This window comes from Lepus europaeus, chromosome 13 (genome assembly GCF_033115175.1).
Source record: "Lepus europaeus isolate LE1 chromosome 13, mLepTim1.pri, whole genome shotgun sequence".
Taxonomy (NCBI): domain Eukaryota; kingdom Metazoa; phylum Chordata; class Mammalia; order Lagomorpha; family Leporidae; genus Lepus; species Lepus europaeus.
The window spans coordinates 22820239-22834012 of NC_084839.1; the positions used below are offsets into that span (position 1 = coordinate 22820239).

The 13774-nt window shown below is 48.8% G+C and overlaps 1 protein-coding gene across 3 annotated transcripts in view; it reads right to left on the minus strand.

Annotated features, from left to right (window-relative positions):
* The window catches only part of ASXL2 (ASXL transcriptional regulator 2), a 170396-nt gene extending 157529 nt beyond the window's left edge, over positions 1–12867 (minus strand). For 2 of the 3 annotated variants that reach the window (XM_062209101.1, XM_062209098.1), the window contains exon 1: positions 12564–12867. Coding sequence is in view for 1 of the 3 variants with exons in the window: in XM_062209098.1 (XP_062065082.1) it covers positions 12564–12620 (57 nt within the window). In the remaining 2 variants the exon portion in view is untranslated. Of the gene's footprint in view, positions 1–8463; positions 8596–12563 lie in introns of all 3 variants that reach the window. The other variant, XM_062209100.1, reaches the window with a different exon arrangement.
* Between the last annotated feature and the right edge of the window lie 907 nt (positions 12868–13774).

The window sequence follows — 13774 nt, forward strand, 5'->3', positions numbered from 1 at the left end:
AGATTTCATTATAATCTCCATTTTACAGTGAGGAAACTAAAAAAGCTTAGATAGTATAAAGCCTTTCAACTCCAAATATGGTCCTTGGAGTAGAGCACCAGCATTACCTGGAAACTTGCAGAATCTCCAGCCACATCACACATCTATTCAGTCAAAATCTGCATTACAGGGGCGGGCACTTGGCACAGCAGTTAAGATGCTGCTTGAGGGGCCAACACTGTGGCACAGTGGGTAAAGCCGCTGCCTGCAGTGTCAGCATCCCATACAGGTGCTGGTTCGAGTCCCGATCCAGCAGTCTATGGCCTGGGAAAGCAGTAGAAGATGGCCCAAGTCCTTGGGCCCCTGCACCTGCGAGGGAGACCCAGAAGAAGCTCCTGGCTCCTGGCTTCGGATCCATGCAGCTCCAGCCTCAGTTGAGGTCATCTGGGGAGTGAACCAGTGGATGGAAGACCTCTCTCTCTCTATCTCTCCCTGCCTCTGCCTCTGCCTCTCTGTAACTCTTTCAAATAAATAAATAAGTCTTAAAAAAAAAAAAAAAAGATGCTGTCGAGATGCCACATCCCATATCTGGGTGCCTAGATTCAAGTCCCAGCTCTGCTTCCAATTCCAGCTTCCTGCTAATGTGCACACGGAGAGCAGAGGGGAAGGTCTTGGGTCCTTGACACCCATGTGGGAGATCTAGATTGAGTTCTAAGCTCCTGGCTTTGGCCTGGCCCAGCCCCATCAGCTGCAGGCATTTGGGTAATGAACCAGCAGACAGCAGCTCTCCCTCTCTCTGACTTTCAAATAAATTTTCAATTTTTTAAAAATTTTTATGACAAGATTTCTACATGACTCTTATGCACATTAATGTTTGAGCACTGGTTTAAATAACTTGCCTAAGTTGACACAACAAATGGTGAAGTCAAGATCAAACCCAGATTGGTATAATTCAAAGTCCTTGTACTTAACCACCAGCTAATAATTATGTAATTTTCTTAAACAAGGTCCACATATTTATTGTCATGGTTATTCCCAAATGCCATTTAAAAAACCCACTTTTTCCCCATTATGTCTTTTGTGGGCTATTAGTGATACATATGAAAATTATTTTTCCATTATCTTTATCTGTAAACCATCCTTTTACATTTTTATATAAACATACAAAATATACATAAAAGAGAAAACCCTGCATAACAATTTAATATGTTTCATGGGTACAATCATAAATCTGTCAAAACCTCAAATCAGATAGGAAAACTAGTTTAAAGAATGGCAGTATACTGAAAATGTTGTGCTACTATTTAGAGTCACTAAATTGAACACTTTATTTGAAACTGAATATGGCTAAACCAACTACTGAATAATTCAAACATCAGTGAGTTAAAGATTCAAGATGATGTGGGGCCATCACAAGCTGTGAACTCCAATGAAGTCCATCCTAAATGTAGTGTCAACTGCTAAAGTGTGCACCGAAAGAACTGGCAAAGCAAAGGTCTTTCACAACATATTTTTTTGCCTAAAGATGGATCAACTTAGAGGATACTTTAATTAGTAAGCTTTACAATGCCCTCTGATACTCAGGACCAAGTACATGTGCATTTACCACTTACCAATTTTAGTCCTGTTAAGTAAGGTCAAAAGTAAGAGTTGTCACAGACATTCCCCAGTGTCTAAATGTAACTCCAAAGAGTCTTTGTAGGCAAATACCCTAATGTGTCATGAAATAATTTTCTTTCACAAAAAAAGATATTCAATCAGACTTCAAACAAAACCCAACAATAGTCGACTAGCTAAAAGAAAAAGACTCAACATTCCTGTGCAAGAAACTGAATTAAAGGGCTGGTGCTGTGGCTTAGCAGATAAAGCCCACCTGCAGTGCCAGCATCCCACATGGGCTCCAGTTCAAGTCCTGGCTGTTCCACTGCCAATCCAGCTCTCTGCTAATGTGCCTGGGAAAGCAGTGGAAGATGACCCAAGCCCTGGGTCCCTGCATCCTCATAGGAGACCCAGAGGGAAGTTCCTGGCTCCTGGCTTCAGATCAGCACAGCTCTGGCTGTTGTAGCCATCTGGGGTGTGAACTAGCGGATGGAAGTCCTCTCTCGTGTTCTCTCTCTCTCTCTCTCTCTCTCTCTCTCTCTATGCCTCTGTATCTCTGTAACTCTGCCTTTCAAATAAATAAATCTTCTAAAAAAAAAAAACACACACACAGAAAAGAAACTGAGTTAAGCTCTGCAGACAACATTTTTTTGTTTTGTTTTGTTTTTATTTATTTTTTATTTTTTACAGGCAGAGTGGACAGTGAGAGAGAGAGACAGAGAGAAAGGTCTTCCTTTTGCCGTTGGATCACCCTCCAATGGCCGCTGCAGTAGGCACGCTGCGGCCAGCGCACCGCACTGATCCGATGGCAGGAGCCAGGTGCTTCTCCTGGTCTCCCATGGGGTGCAGGGCCCAAGCACTTGGGCCATCCTCCACTGCACTCCCTGGCCACAGCAGAGAGCTGGCCTGGAAGAGGGGCAACCGGGACAGGATCGGTGCCCTGACCGGGACTAGAACCCGGTGTGCCGGCGCCGCAAGGCAGAGGATTAGCCTAGTGAGCCGCGGCGCTGGCCTGCAGACAACATTTTAAAAGAAACTCTTTAAGCAGCACAAAGTATTACAGGTATATAAACAGAATTTTCCCCTACTTGTCCAAAATAAAATATATATATTTTATTTAGGAAAGATATGTCTTCAGGACCATCATTATTTAAAAGTACTTCACTTAAAATCTTTGAGCTGGGAAACTTTTCTTAGTAGGACCCAAATATCAGAAAAAATAAGACAATTTTGTTTACATTAACATTAAAAATGGGCAACAAAATACAAAAAAAAAAAAAAAAAAAACTCCCTAAGTAAAATCAAAAGAAAAAACTGGGAAACAGATCTTCAACACATAAGACAAAGGGCCAGTTTTCAAGATCTATCAAGCACTCTCAGAAATTAGTATGAGAAAAAAAAGCAAGAGAAAAAGGTAAAAAAATTTTAACATGCAAGTTTACTGAAAAAACTACAGTCAATATACATAGGAAATTACTTGACATCTATACTAACAGCAGTCACTAGCCAAATATGACTATTTAAAGTAGTTAAAATTAAATGAAATTTAAAATGCAATTCCTTAGTCACTCTAGCCACATTTTAAGCATACAAATGGCCACATACATGTGACTAGTGATTTCCACACTGGAGAGCACCAACACAGAACATTTTCATCAAGTTCAACTGAGTAAAACAACCCCCAAACTGCTTTGCTGCTATAACAGTGAACAGCAAGACTTCACATATCCCTGCGGCTCAGCAAGCTAAACCACTGCTTGCGATGCTGCTGTCCCACATCAGTGTGCTGGTCAGAGTCCCGGCTGGTCTGCTTCTGACCCAACTTCCTGAAAATGTGCCCAGGGAAGGCAGCAGCACAGGGCCCTGGGCTCCCGCCTCTAATGTGGGACACCAGGATGGAGTTCCTGACTCCTAGCTTCAGTCTGGCCCAGCCCTGGCTGTTGGGCCATTTGGGAAATGAACCAGCAGATGTAAGATCCCTCTCTTAACTCTTGTTTCTCCTTCTCTGTTGCTATGCCTTTCAAATAATTAAAAACAAATCTTAAAAAAAAAAAAAAAAAAAAAGACAGAAAGACAGTGGCTGGCACTGTAGAGCAGCAGGTTAAAGCCCCAGCCTGCAGTGCCAGCATCCCTAATGGGTGCCACTTCGTGTCCCAGCTGCTCCATTTCCAATCCAGCTCCCTACTAATGTGTCTGGGAAAGCAGTGGAAGATGATCCAAGTCCTTGAGCCCCTGCACCCACGTGGGAGACCTGGAAGAAGCTCCTAGCTTCTGGATTCGGATCAGCTCAGCTCCGGCCATTGCGGCCAATTTGGAAGTAAAGCAGCAGATCAAAGACCTGTCTCTACCTCTCTCAGTAACTCTTTCATATAAATAAATTAAACCTTAAAAAATAAAAAAATTTTAAAAACTGATATATCCCTTGGATTAGAGAAAAGGGAAAAAAGTAGCAACTTTCAAATTTTTGGAAGAATATAAATTGGCATGGAGTTTTAAAGACTTGTAAGGAGGGGCCAGCGCTGTGGCACAGCAGGTAAAGCTGCTGTCCTCAGTGCCAGCATCTTATAGGGGTGCCAGTTCTAGTCCCAGCTGCTCCATTTCCAATCCAGCTCTCTGTTATGGCCTGGGAAAGCAGTGGAAGATGGAAGATGGAAAGCAGTGGAAGACCAAGATGGAGTTCCTAGCTCCTGAGTGAACCTGCAGATGGAAGATTTTCTGTCCCTATTGTCACTCTGCCTTTCAAATAAATAAATCTTAAATAAACAAACAAACAAACAAAAAAAAAACCACTGAACTGTACAATACTATAAACCGAGAGTACCCTCGAAGAGATGCCAAATGAAAGAATACAGAACAAGGCAGGGGCCAGCACTGTGGCATAGCTGGTAAAGCCGCCACTTGCAGTGCCAGAATCCATATGGGCACAGGTTCAAGACCCAGCTGCTCCACTTTCAATTCAGCTCTCTGCTATGGCCTGGGAAAGCAGCAGAAGATGGCCCAGGTCCTTGGGCCCCTGCACCCATGTTGGAGACCCAGAAGAAGCTCCCGGCTCCTGGCTTAGGATCAGCCAAGCTCTGGTCACTGCGACCATTTGGGAAGTGAACCAGCAGGTAGAAGATCTCTCTCGCTCTCACTCTCTCTCTCTGCCTCTCTGTAAACTCCGCCTTCCAAATAAATAAAATCTTAAATTAAAAAAATAAAGAAAGAAAGAACAACAAGGCAAGCAAGCATAGTGGTACAGTATGTTAAGCCGCTGCTGGGGATGCCCAGCATCAGTGCCGGTTCAAGTCCCAGCTACTCTGCTTCTGATTCAACTTCCTACTAATGCATCCTGGGAGGTAGTGGATGATGACCCAAGTGCTTGGGCCCCTGCTACCCATGTGGGAGACCAACCTAGATGGAGTTCCTGGCTCCTGACTTCAATTTAACCCAATCCTGCTGTTGGGGAGGGGTACCTCGAGATACCTTTCTCTTTCTTATTTTCTGCCTGTCACTCTGCTTCCAGCTAAATAAGTAATAAACATTTTTTAAAAAAAGAAAAGAACATAGAACCAGAGGGCTTTCAGAGTGTTCTTGTAAAAAGGACGAAGATGACAGATTTTTTTTTTTTTTTAACGATTTTTATTTTATTATTTGAAAGGCAGAGCCACAGAGAAGGAGAATCTTCCGTTTTCTGGTTCACTCCCTAAACAGCAGCAACAGCTGGGGCTGCGCGGGCTGAAGCCAGGAGCCAGGAGCTTCATCTGAGTCTCCTACGTGAGTGCAGGGGCCCAAGCACTTGAGCCATCCTCGCAGCTTTCCCAGGCGTATCGGCAGAAAGCTGGATCGGAAGTGGAGCAGTCGGGACTCAAACTGGTGCTCATCTGGGATGCAGGCACTGCAGGCGGCAGCTTAATCCACACCATGGGTTTTATCAAACCTTTGCACTGATCAGATTCCTAACATGCTAGCCTCCTTCCAGACGGCTTTTGTAGTATAAAAATAATATTCTTTCACTGACAATAAAACTACCACCTTATCAGAGCAGACGGATCTAAGGAGAGGAAGCATCAAGGACTTCTGCAAAGCTGAGGTTATCTTCTCAGCTCCCGTCAGAACTCTAGAATTCTATAACAGATGCACCTGCCAGCAGCACAGCCTTTATGGAAGTATCCAAAAGAGATTTTGATTTTCTTCCCCTTCAACAAGCCAAGAGGCTTATGGACTTTCAAGTCAGGAACATAAAAACAGGACAGAAATAATCATGAAGTTAATGATAATACAAAATGCAAAAGGCAAAATGCAGGGGAACTTTAATAATATGGCAAGAAGGACAATCACTCAGAGTTACATCAAGTCCAGCACAGACAAACTGGTAGCAAGTAGTTCCACAAATGTAAACACGCAGCTATTGTTTCCAAAATTATGCATCTGAGGGGCCTGCTGGCTTGGCAGGTAAAGTTGCTGCCTGGGATGCCATCATCCCATATGGGTGCCGGTTTGAGTCCCAGCTGCTCCACTTCCAATCTAGCTCTCTGCTAATGTGCCTGGGAAAGCAGCAGAAGATAGCCCAAGTATTTGGGCTCCTACACCCATGTGAGAGACTCAGAAGAAGCTCATGGCTCCTGGCTTCAGACCAGCCCAGCTCCAGCCACTGCAGCCATTTGGGGAGTGGACCAGCAGATGAAAGATCTCGATCTCTCTCTCCCTCTCCGTAACATTGCCTTTCAAATAAATAAATAAATCTTCGGGAAAAAAAAAAAAGTATGCAGCTGAGCAGTTTCTCAATTTTTACCCCGTGTCCCTTACAGTGGTTTCCTGCTCTAATTTTCATGTGTTCTACAAGCCAAGAAAATTTCGACCAGTTATACTTTCTAGTTTGTACTATAAAACAACAGTTTTGTTGAAGGTTTTTTCAAGCTGGAGGTTATAAATATAATGCAAACATAGACCTAAAAGGACTCTGGACCAGTTAATATATACTTAACGAGGTATAACAGGCCTACCCTTGTTCTTAAAGAAAAAGTTATTCAACTTGGGCCCTGCAGGACAGCTCCCACAAGGAAGGATGGAGAAGAGGGGCTGCTCTTCTATCAATGAGGTGGTGACCAGAAATGTACCAACACTCACATGCGTGTTCATGGCATGGGCTTCAGGAAGCATGCTCCTCAGGCACTCACAGAGATCTGGAAGTTTGCCATAAGGACATGAGAACTCCAGATGTGTGCATTGATACCAGGCTCAACAAAGCAGTCCGGGCCATACCACATCCATACCATACCCACGTGAGACTGCCCAGAAAATGTAATGAGGATGAAGATCTGCCAAACAAGCTCTGTATCTTGGTTACCTATGTACCTGCTGTCACTTTCAAAAGTCTACAGTCAACACAGATGAGAACTGTCGACTCAAGTTATAAAACTGTACACACATAAGCCGGCGCCGCGGCTCACTAGGCTAATCCTCCGCCTTGCGGCGCCGGCACACCAGGTTCTAGTCCCGGTCGGGGCACCGATCCTGTCCCGGTTGCCCCTCTTCCAGGCCAGCTCTCTGCTGTGGCTAGGGAGTGCAGTGGAGGATGGCCCAAGTGCTTGGGCCCTGCACCCCATGGGAGACCAGGAGAAACACCTGGCTCCTGCCATCGGAACAGCGTGGTGCGCCGGCCACAGCGCGCCTACCATGGCGGCCAATGGAGGGTGAACCAACGGCAAAAAGGAAGACCTTTCTCTCTGTCTCCCTCTACTGTCCACTCTGCCTGTCCAAAAAAAAAAAAAAAAAAAAAGTACACACACACACACACACACAAAATTTACTGGGGCCAGGTCTGTGGCACAATGGTTTTGAGTTGCCATCTGCAATGCCACCATCCCATATGGGTGCCGTTGGAGTCTAGACTGCTCCACTTCTGATCCAGCTCTCTGCTAAATGCACCTGAGAAAGCAGCATATGAGCCAAGTGCTTGAGCCCGGTGCCCACGAGGAAGACCAGGAAGAAGCTCCTAGCTCCTGGGTTAGGCCTGGCCCAAACCTGGCGGTTACAGCCATTTACGGAGTGAACCAGAAGATGGAGGATCGATCTGTCTTTTCCTTCCTCTCTGTAACTCTGATTTTCAAATAAATAAGTAAATCTTTAAAAAAAGCCTCTTCTTTGGCTGGCGCCGTGGCTCAATAGGCTAATCCTCTGCCTGCGGCACCGGCACACCGGGTTCTAGTCCCGGTCGGGGCGCTGGATTCTGTCCCAGTTGCCCCTCTTCCAGTCCGGGCAGGCAGTGGCCCGGGAAGGCAGTGGAGGATGGCCCAAGTGCTTGGGCCCTGCACCAGCATGGGAGACCAGGAGAAGCACTTGGCTCCTGCCTTCGGATCAGTGCGGTGCGCTGGCCACGGCACGCTGGCCACGGCGGCCATTGGAGGGTGAACCAACGGCAAAGGAAGACCTTTCTCTGTCTCTCTCACTGTCCACTCTGCCTGTCAAAAAAAAAAAAAAAATTTTAAAAAACCCTCTTCTTCAATGTACAAATCATATTTAATATTCCAATGGATCTACACACAATGCTACAATCTACAGACAATGCTACTCAGACTAAGCCTTTCACTTTTCATATTTTGACCATTTTACCCTCAAAAGGTACCTCTAATATACAACCTCTAAGGTCTGCCTCTCTGCTTCTTCCACCTACTGCAACACAAGTACACTTTCTCACAACTCTTTCTCTCCTCCCTCCCCACACCGCATCCTTGTAGGACACTTTTCTGGAGCCAGCACTGTGGTGTAGCTGGTTAAGCTGCCATCTGCAATGCCAGCATCCCATATGGGCACCAGTCCTTGCTGCTCCACTTCCTGCCCAGCTCCCTGCTGGTGTGCCTGGGAACCCAGCAGAGGGTGGCCCAGATGCTTGGGCCCCTGTACCTGTGTGGGAAACCGGAAGGAAGCTCCTAGCTCCTGGCTTCAGATCACCGAGCTCCATCATTGTGGCCATTTGGAAAGTGAACCAGAAGATGGAAGTTCTCTCTGTGTCTCTCCATCTCTCTCTCTGTAACTCTGCCTTTCAAATAAATAAACATAATTTTAAAAAAGAGGACACTTTTCCTTTTTCACACCTCCCTAGTTGTGGAGGTAAAAAGGAAAAAGTTAAAAGGAAACTAAGGGCAGGCGCCGCGGCTCAACAGGCTAATCCTCCGCCTGCGGCACCGGCCCACCAGGTTCTAGTCCCGGTCGGGGCGCTGGATTCTATCCCGGTTGTCCCTCTTCCAGGCCAGCTCTCTGCTGTGGCCCGGGAGTGCAGTGGAGGATGGCCCAAGTGCTTGGGCCCTGCACTCCATGGGAGACCAGGAGAAGCACCTGGCTCCTGGCTTCGGATCAGCGAGATGCGCCGACCGCAGCGGCCATTGGAGGGTGAACCAACGGCAAAGGAAGACCTTTCTCTCTGTCTCTCTCTCACTGTCCACTCTGCCTGTCAAAAAAAAAGGAAACTAAGGATTAGTAAGTCCCAGGCTGCTCTGCTTCTGATCTAACTCCCTGCGGAAGCAGCAGCAGATGGCCCAAGTACTGTGTCCCTGCTATCCATGAAGGAGACCTGATGGAGCTCAATGCTCCTGGCTTTTGCCTAGTCCAGCCTGGCTGTTGTGGCCATCTGGGGAGTGAACCAGCAGATGGAAGATATCTCTCTCTCTCCCTCTGTAACACCTTCCACATAAATAAGTAAATTTTTTGATTGTTTTTTTGTTTTTGTTTTTGTTTTTTGACAGGCAGAGTGGATAGTGAGAGAGAGAGACAGAAAGGTCTTCCTTTGTTTGCCATTGGTTCACCCTCCAATGGCCGCCGCGGCTGGCTCATCGCGCTGATCCGAAGCCAGGAGCCAGGTGCTTCTCCTGGTCTCCCATGCAGGTGCAGGGCCCAAGCACTTGGGCCATCCTCCACTGCCTTCCCGGGCCATAGCAGAGAGCTGGCCTGGAAGAGGGGCAACCGGCATAGAATCCGGTGCCCCAACTGGGACTAGAACCCGGTGTGCCGGCGCCACAAGGCGGAGGATTAGCCTGTTAAGCCACGGCGCCGGCCTAAATAAGTAAATTTTTTAAAAATAAAATTAAAAGAATATTTTTCTTCTTTCTTTGCTGAATCTCTGTTCTGAAATCATTTGATACCTTCCAGCCTAAAAAATAAATTTAATTAAGCTAAGTCCAGGCCGGTGCCATGGCTCACTTGGCTAATTCTCCGCTTGCAGCGCCAGCACCCCGGGTTCTAGCCCCAGTTGGGGCACCGGATTCTATCCTGGTTGCTCCTCTTCCAGTCCAGCTCTCTGCTGTGGCCCAGGAGTGCAGTGCAGGATGGCCCAAGTGCTTGGGCCCTGCACCCGCGTGGGATACCAGGAGGAAGCACCTGGCTCCTGGCTTCAGATCTGCGCCGGCCGTAGCAGCCATTTGGGGGTGAACCAACGGAAAGAAGACCTTTCTCTCTGTCTCTCTCTCTAACTCTGCCTGTCCAAAAAAAAAAAAAAAAAAAAAAAAATTAAGCTAAGACCATAAGACCAGAGTCATGACACAGAAACAGCATCCCAAACTGGAGTGCTGGTTCAAGTCCCGGCTACATCACTTCTGTTCCAGCTCTCTAATAAGCCTGGGGAAGCAGCAAATGATGGGCCAAGTGCTTGAATTCCTATAACCCATGTGGGAGACCTGGATGGAACTCTGGGCTCCTGGTTTCAGCCTGGACCAGCCCCAGGTGTGGCAGCCATTTGAGGAATGAACCTATGGATGGAAGATCTCTCTGGCTCTTACTCTCTTCTGTGTCACTCTGCCTTTCAAATAAATAAATCTTAAAAAAAAATAAAAAAAGTTAAAGTCTTACAACCATTTCTCTTAGTCCCCTTGATCTTCAAGTAACTGCACTACTTTTTAATTTAGATCAAAGTTACTTTCATTTGATAAATCACTAATTTCCAGTGTTCAAATTTTGAAATTGGCCGTTTAACATATTAGAGATTTACCTTTTTCTAGTCCTTCCACTTTTACTTCTTTTTCTCCTACAGCAACCTTTTGAACACTGATATTTAGTTTAATCTAAACTTTACAGATAATAAAGCAACAAGAAAACAGTAGGGTAATTTCTAGATTTTGGCTACTAGAAAAAGAAGCTTTCGTGTTACCAGTCTTTCTAAAATTCCTTCTTCCTTACACTAAGGCTTTATATATTCCCTAGAATCAAATAAAAATACCAAGCAAGTAACAGACTGCTCCCCTCTGGACCTCATCCAGAACTCTATTGATCAAATTAGTCTTTCCAGATTTTAAATACAATTTTCCTTACAACTACTTAGAGAACAAAATGAGCAAATATAATAATTTGCTATAGGGAAATCTACACAGATTAAATGTAGACTAATTCTTGCTATTTGTCACTATCTCCCAATGATCAGACTGTCTTATCCAAGGAGCTCACAATTCAACAGCTACTCTGTAGGTCCTAGCAACATAAAATTAATTAACATAATTCGGGTTGAGGTCTGCTTACCTAAAATTAAAATTAACCATGCTTCTGTTATTAATCAGGAAGAAAGTATCTGTAGAGGAGCAACCTTCCCAGCATCATCAACAAAGTAATTTCTAGCATTTTATCCTAGTTTTACAGAGATGTACTGTAGGTGAAAATTCTCAGTAAATTAAAAGCGCTACTATTTTTTTACTTTCCACATTTCCACCTAAACCAGAAAGGCAGGATGAAGCCTCACCAACCCCCTAATGCATAAAGTTTACAAAACAAATGTGCCCGGTTTACGAAACAAATGCACGAGGCTTAATAAAATGCGGGGGAAACCAGAGAGACTAGACAGCAACATAACAAAACGCTAATGACATAGCCGAGGGGTGAAATACATGATTTTTTTTAATTTTCTTTTTTATACAGCAATTTGCTATAATCTTCCAAACGTTCCCAAAGTGAATCTTTTTTTTTTTGTATTTAGAAAAACCTCATTCAAAAAAAAAAAAAAAACCCACACAAGGTTCATTACAAGAGCTGCCCACGCTGTCCCAGCCATCACCGACATTATCCACGGCGTGCACGCGGGGACCCACTCTCGCTTCCCCGCGGGCCAACCCTGTCGCTCCGCTCTCGCCTGTGAGGCTCCATGCCTACAGACACTCGCGCCTGCACCGTTCCCGTCTGAAAAACACAGCCCAAAGTTCCCACGAGCCGCCACTGTCCTGAGCCCACCTCTACAACTCAGCTACTGCACGATCAGGGCGAGGGGAGAGCTACCGCGCCCACCCGCGGCCCCCCGGCCCGGCCCCCGGCCCCGGGCTGCGGACCAGCGGAGGCCGGGCAAACTACACGTCCCGCCATGCATTGCTGCCCTGTTCGGAGTAGGTCTCTACGGAAACAGAAAAAAAAAAAAAAATCCTACAAGTCCCACCTGTTACTTCGTTTCTAAACACCTCCTGCACTTTCAGCTCCAACAGCAAACAAAAACAAAAGCCTCGTGAGCCCGCGCCGGCTGCGAGGGCCAGCGGCGCAGGGCGCCCGGGGGCGGCCGCTCGTCTGCCGCGGCGGCCCGACTCCGCCGGGCTGCAGCAGCCGGGCTGGCCCCGCTTCTCTCCCGGGCTGGGCGCACGCACCAGCCAGCCTCCCGGCCGCGGCCGGCGGGGGCTCTCCGGCCGCACAAGGGACGAGAGCCCGCTCACGGCGCGAGCACAACAAGCCCGTCCCGAGCCGCGCCGGGGGCTCCCCCACGGAGCGGGGGCGATGGCGACGTGACCCCGGGAGGCAGCCTCCAGGCACCGAGGGGGCTCGTGGCACACGCTGGGAGAAGCCACGGCCCCGCCGCGACCTCCTTCCGCCGGGCGCCTCCATTCCCGCAGGGATCGCAGCCCCGACGCTAACCGCCGCCCTCTCCGCGCGGCTGTGCGCCCCCTCAGCCGGGTCGCCGGGCGGCTGACCTCCCCTCCCCTGCGGCTGGCGGGCGGCAGGGCAACGGAACCCTCCCGGCCTTCCCTTCGCTCCCTCCCCCTTACCGTCTTGGCGGCCTCCGCCCAGGTCCTGCCCTTCTTCCTACGGCCCTTTTCCCTCATGTCGGGTCTTGAACTGACTGGGAGGCTCCCGTGTCCGGGCTCCGGCCGCCCTCCCTGCCTGCTCTGCCCTGCGCTGCTTTTCCCGCGGTGCCGGGAAAGGTGGGAGAAAGGGGAAGTCAGGCCGGAGGAGCGCCCGAGCAGAGGAAGCGGCGGGGGTGGTGCGCGGGGGGGTCTATGGGGCGGCCGGTCCTCCTGCTGCCGTTGCTACTGCGACCGCCGCTGCCATATTGGGTTCTTACTGTACAGGCAGCCGCTACGGTCATGTGACCACTCCCGCGCGGCCGTCACTACTGTACGCAGCCAGCCGCGCGGACGAGCGCGCGCGCGCCCCCGCCTCCCGCGCCCGGCCGCACAGCGAGCGACTCGGCGGTCCGCGGCGCCCGGCCACGCCCCCGCCCTTCCGGTCTCCGCCCCTCCGCAGGAGCATGCGCGTGAGGGAAAGCGGACGGCAGAGACCGGCCTGCGGAAGCGGAACTTGATCCTTCCGGGAAGGCTTATCGAGCTGCGCGCCGGGCGCAGCGGTGGCTCCAAAGACTGGGATCTCTTGGGTCGGGGTCGGAGTCGGAGGGGGTGACCGTGCCAACTGTCGCTTCCACTGAGACTCGTGTGTTCTCACTTATGCTCGTGTTTACGAAAGTTATCTTAGTGAGGGCTTGCGACGGTACTCATCTGCTTGTTAGCGCCGTCCGGGGAAGGACGCTGCACAGGGCCAGGTTGGCCAAGCTCGGGAGCCTGGGACGTGTGGAAGCCAGAGGTCGCCGGCTCAGAGCCCTTGCGTCTCCACCTGCCCCTGCACTCACACTGTGGCTGTGAATCCTCTCGTCAAGGACAGAAGTGGCGTCTCTTATCGCTGTGAGCTCAGCCCCTGGCACGGTGCCCGGGAGTCCAGGCACCTGGTCAATATTTGCCGAGTGATTCAGCGGGGGCTGCAGTCAGAAGCCATTATTTCTGTTGTCCGTCAGTGCCTCCCGAGGGACCCAGCGTGGCATCTCCCGTCGCGTTATCTGGGGCTCTGTTGGCGAGTGAAGGATGGGTAGTCCCCCCTGCTGATCCCGAAACCCCCTTCCTCCAAACTCAACTGTGTTCTGAAACAGGACTGAGGCTTGGGCTGGTTCGGGAGGAAAGATGGCTGAGAGCGATAGCGGAGCCGTGTG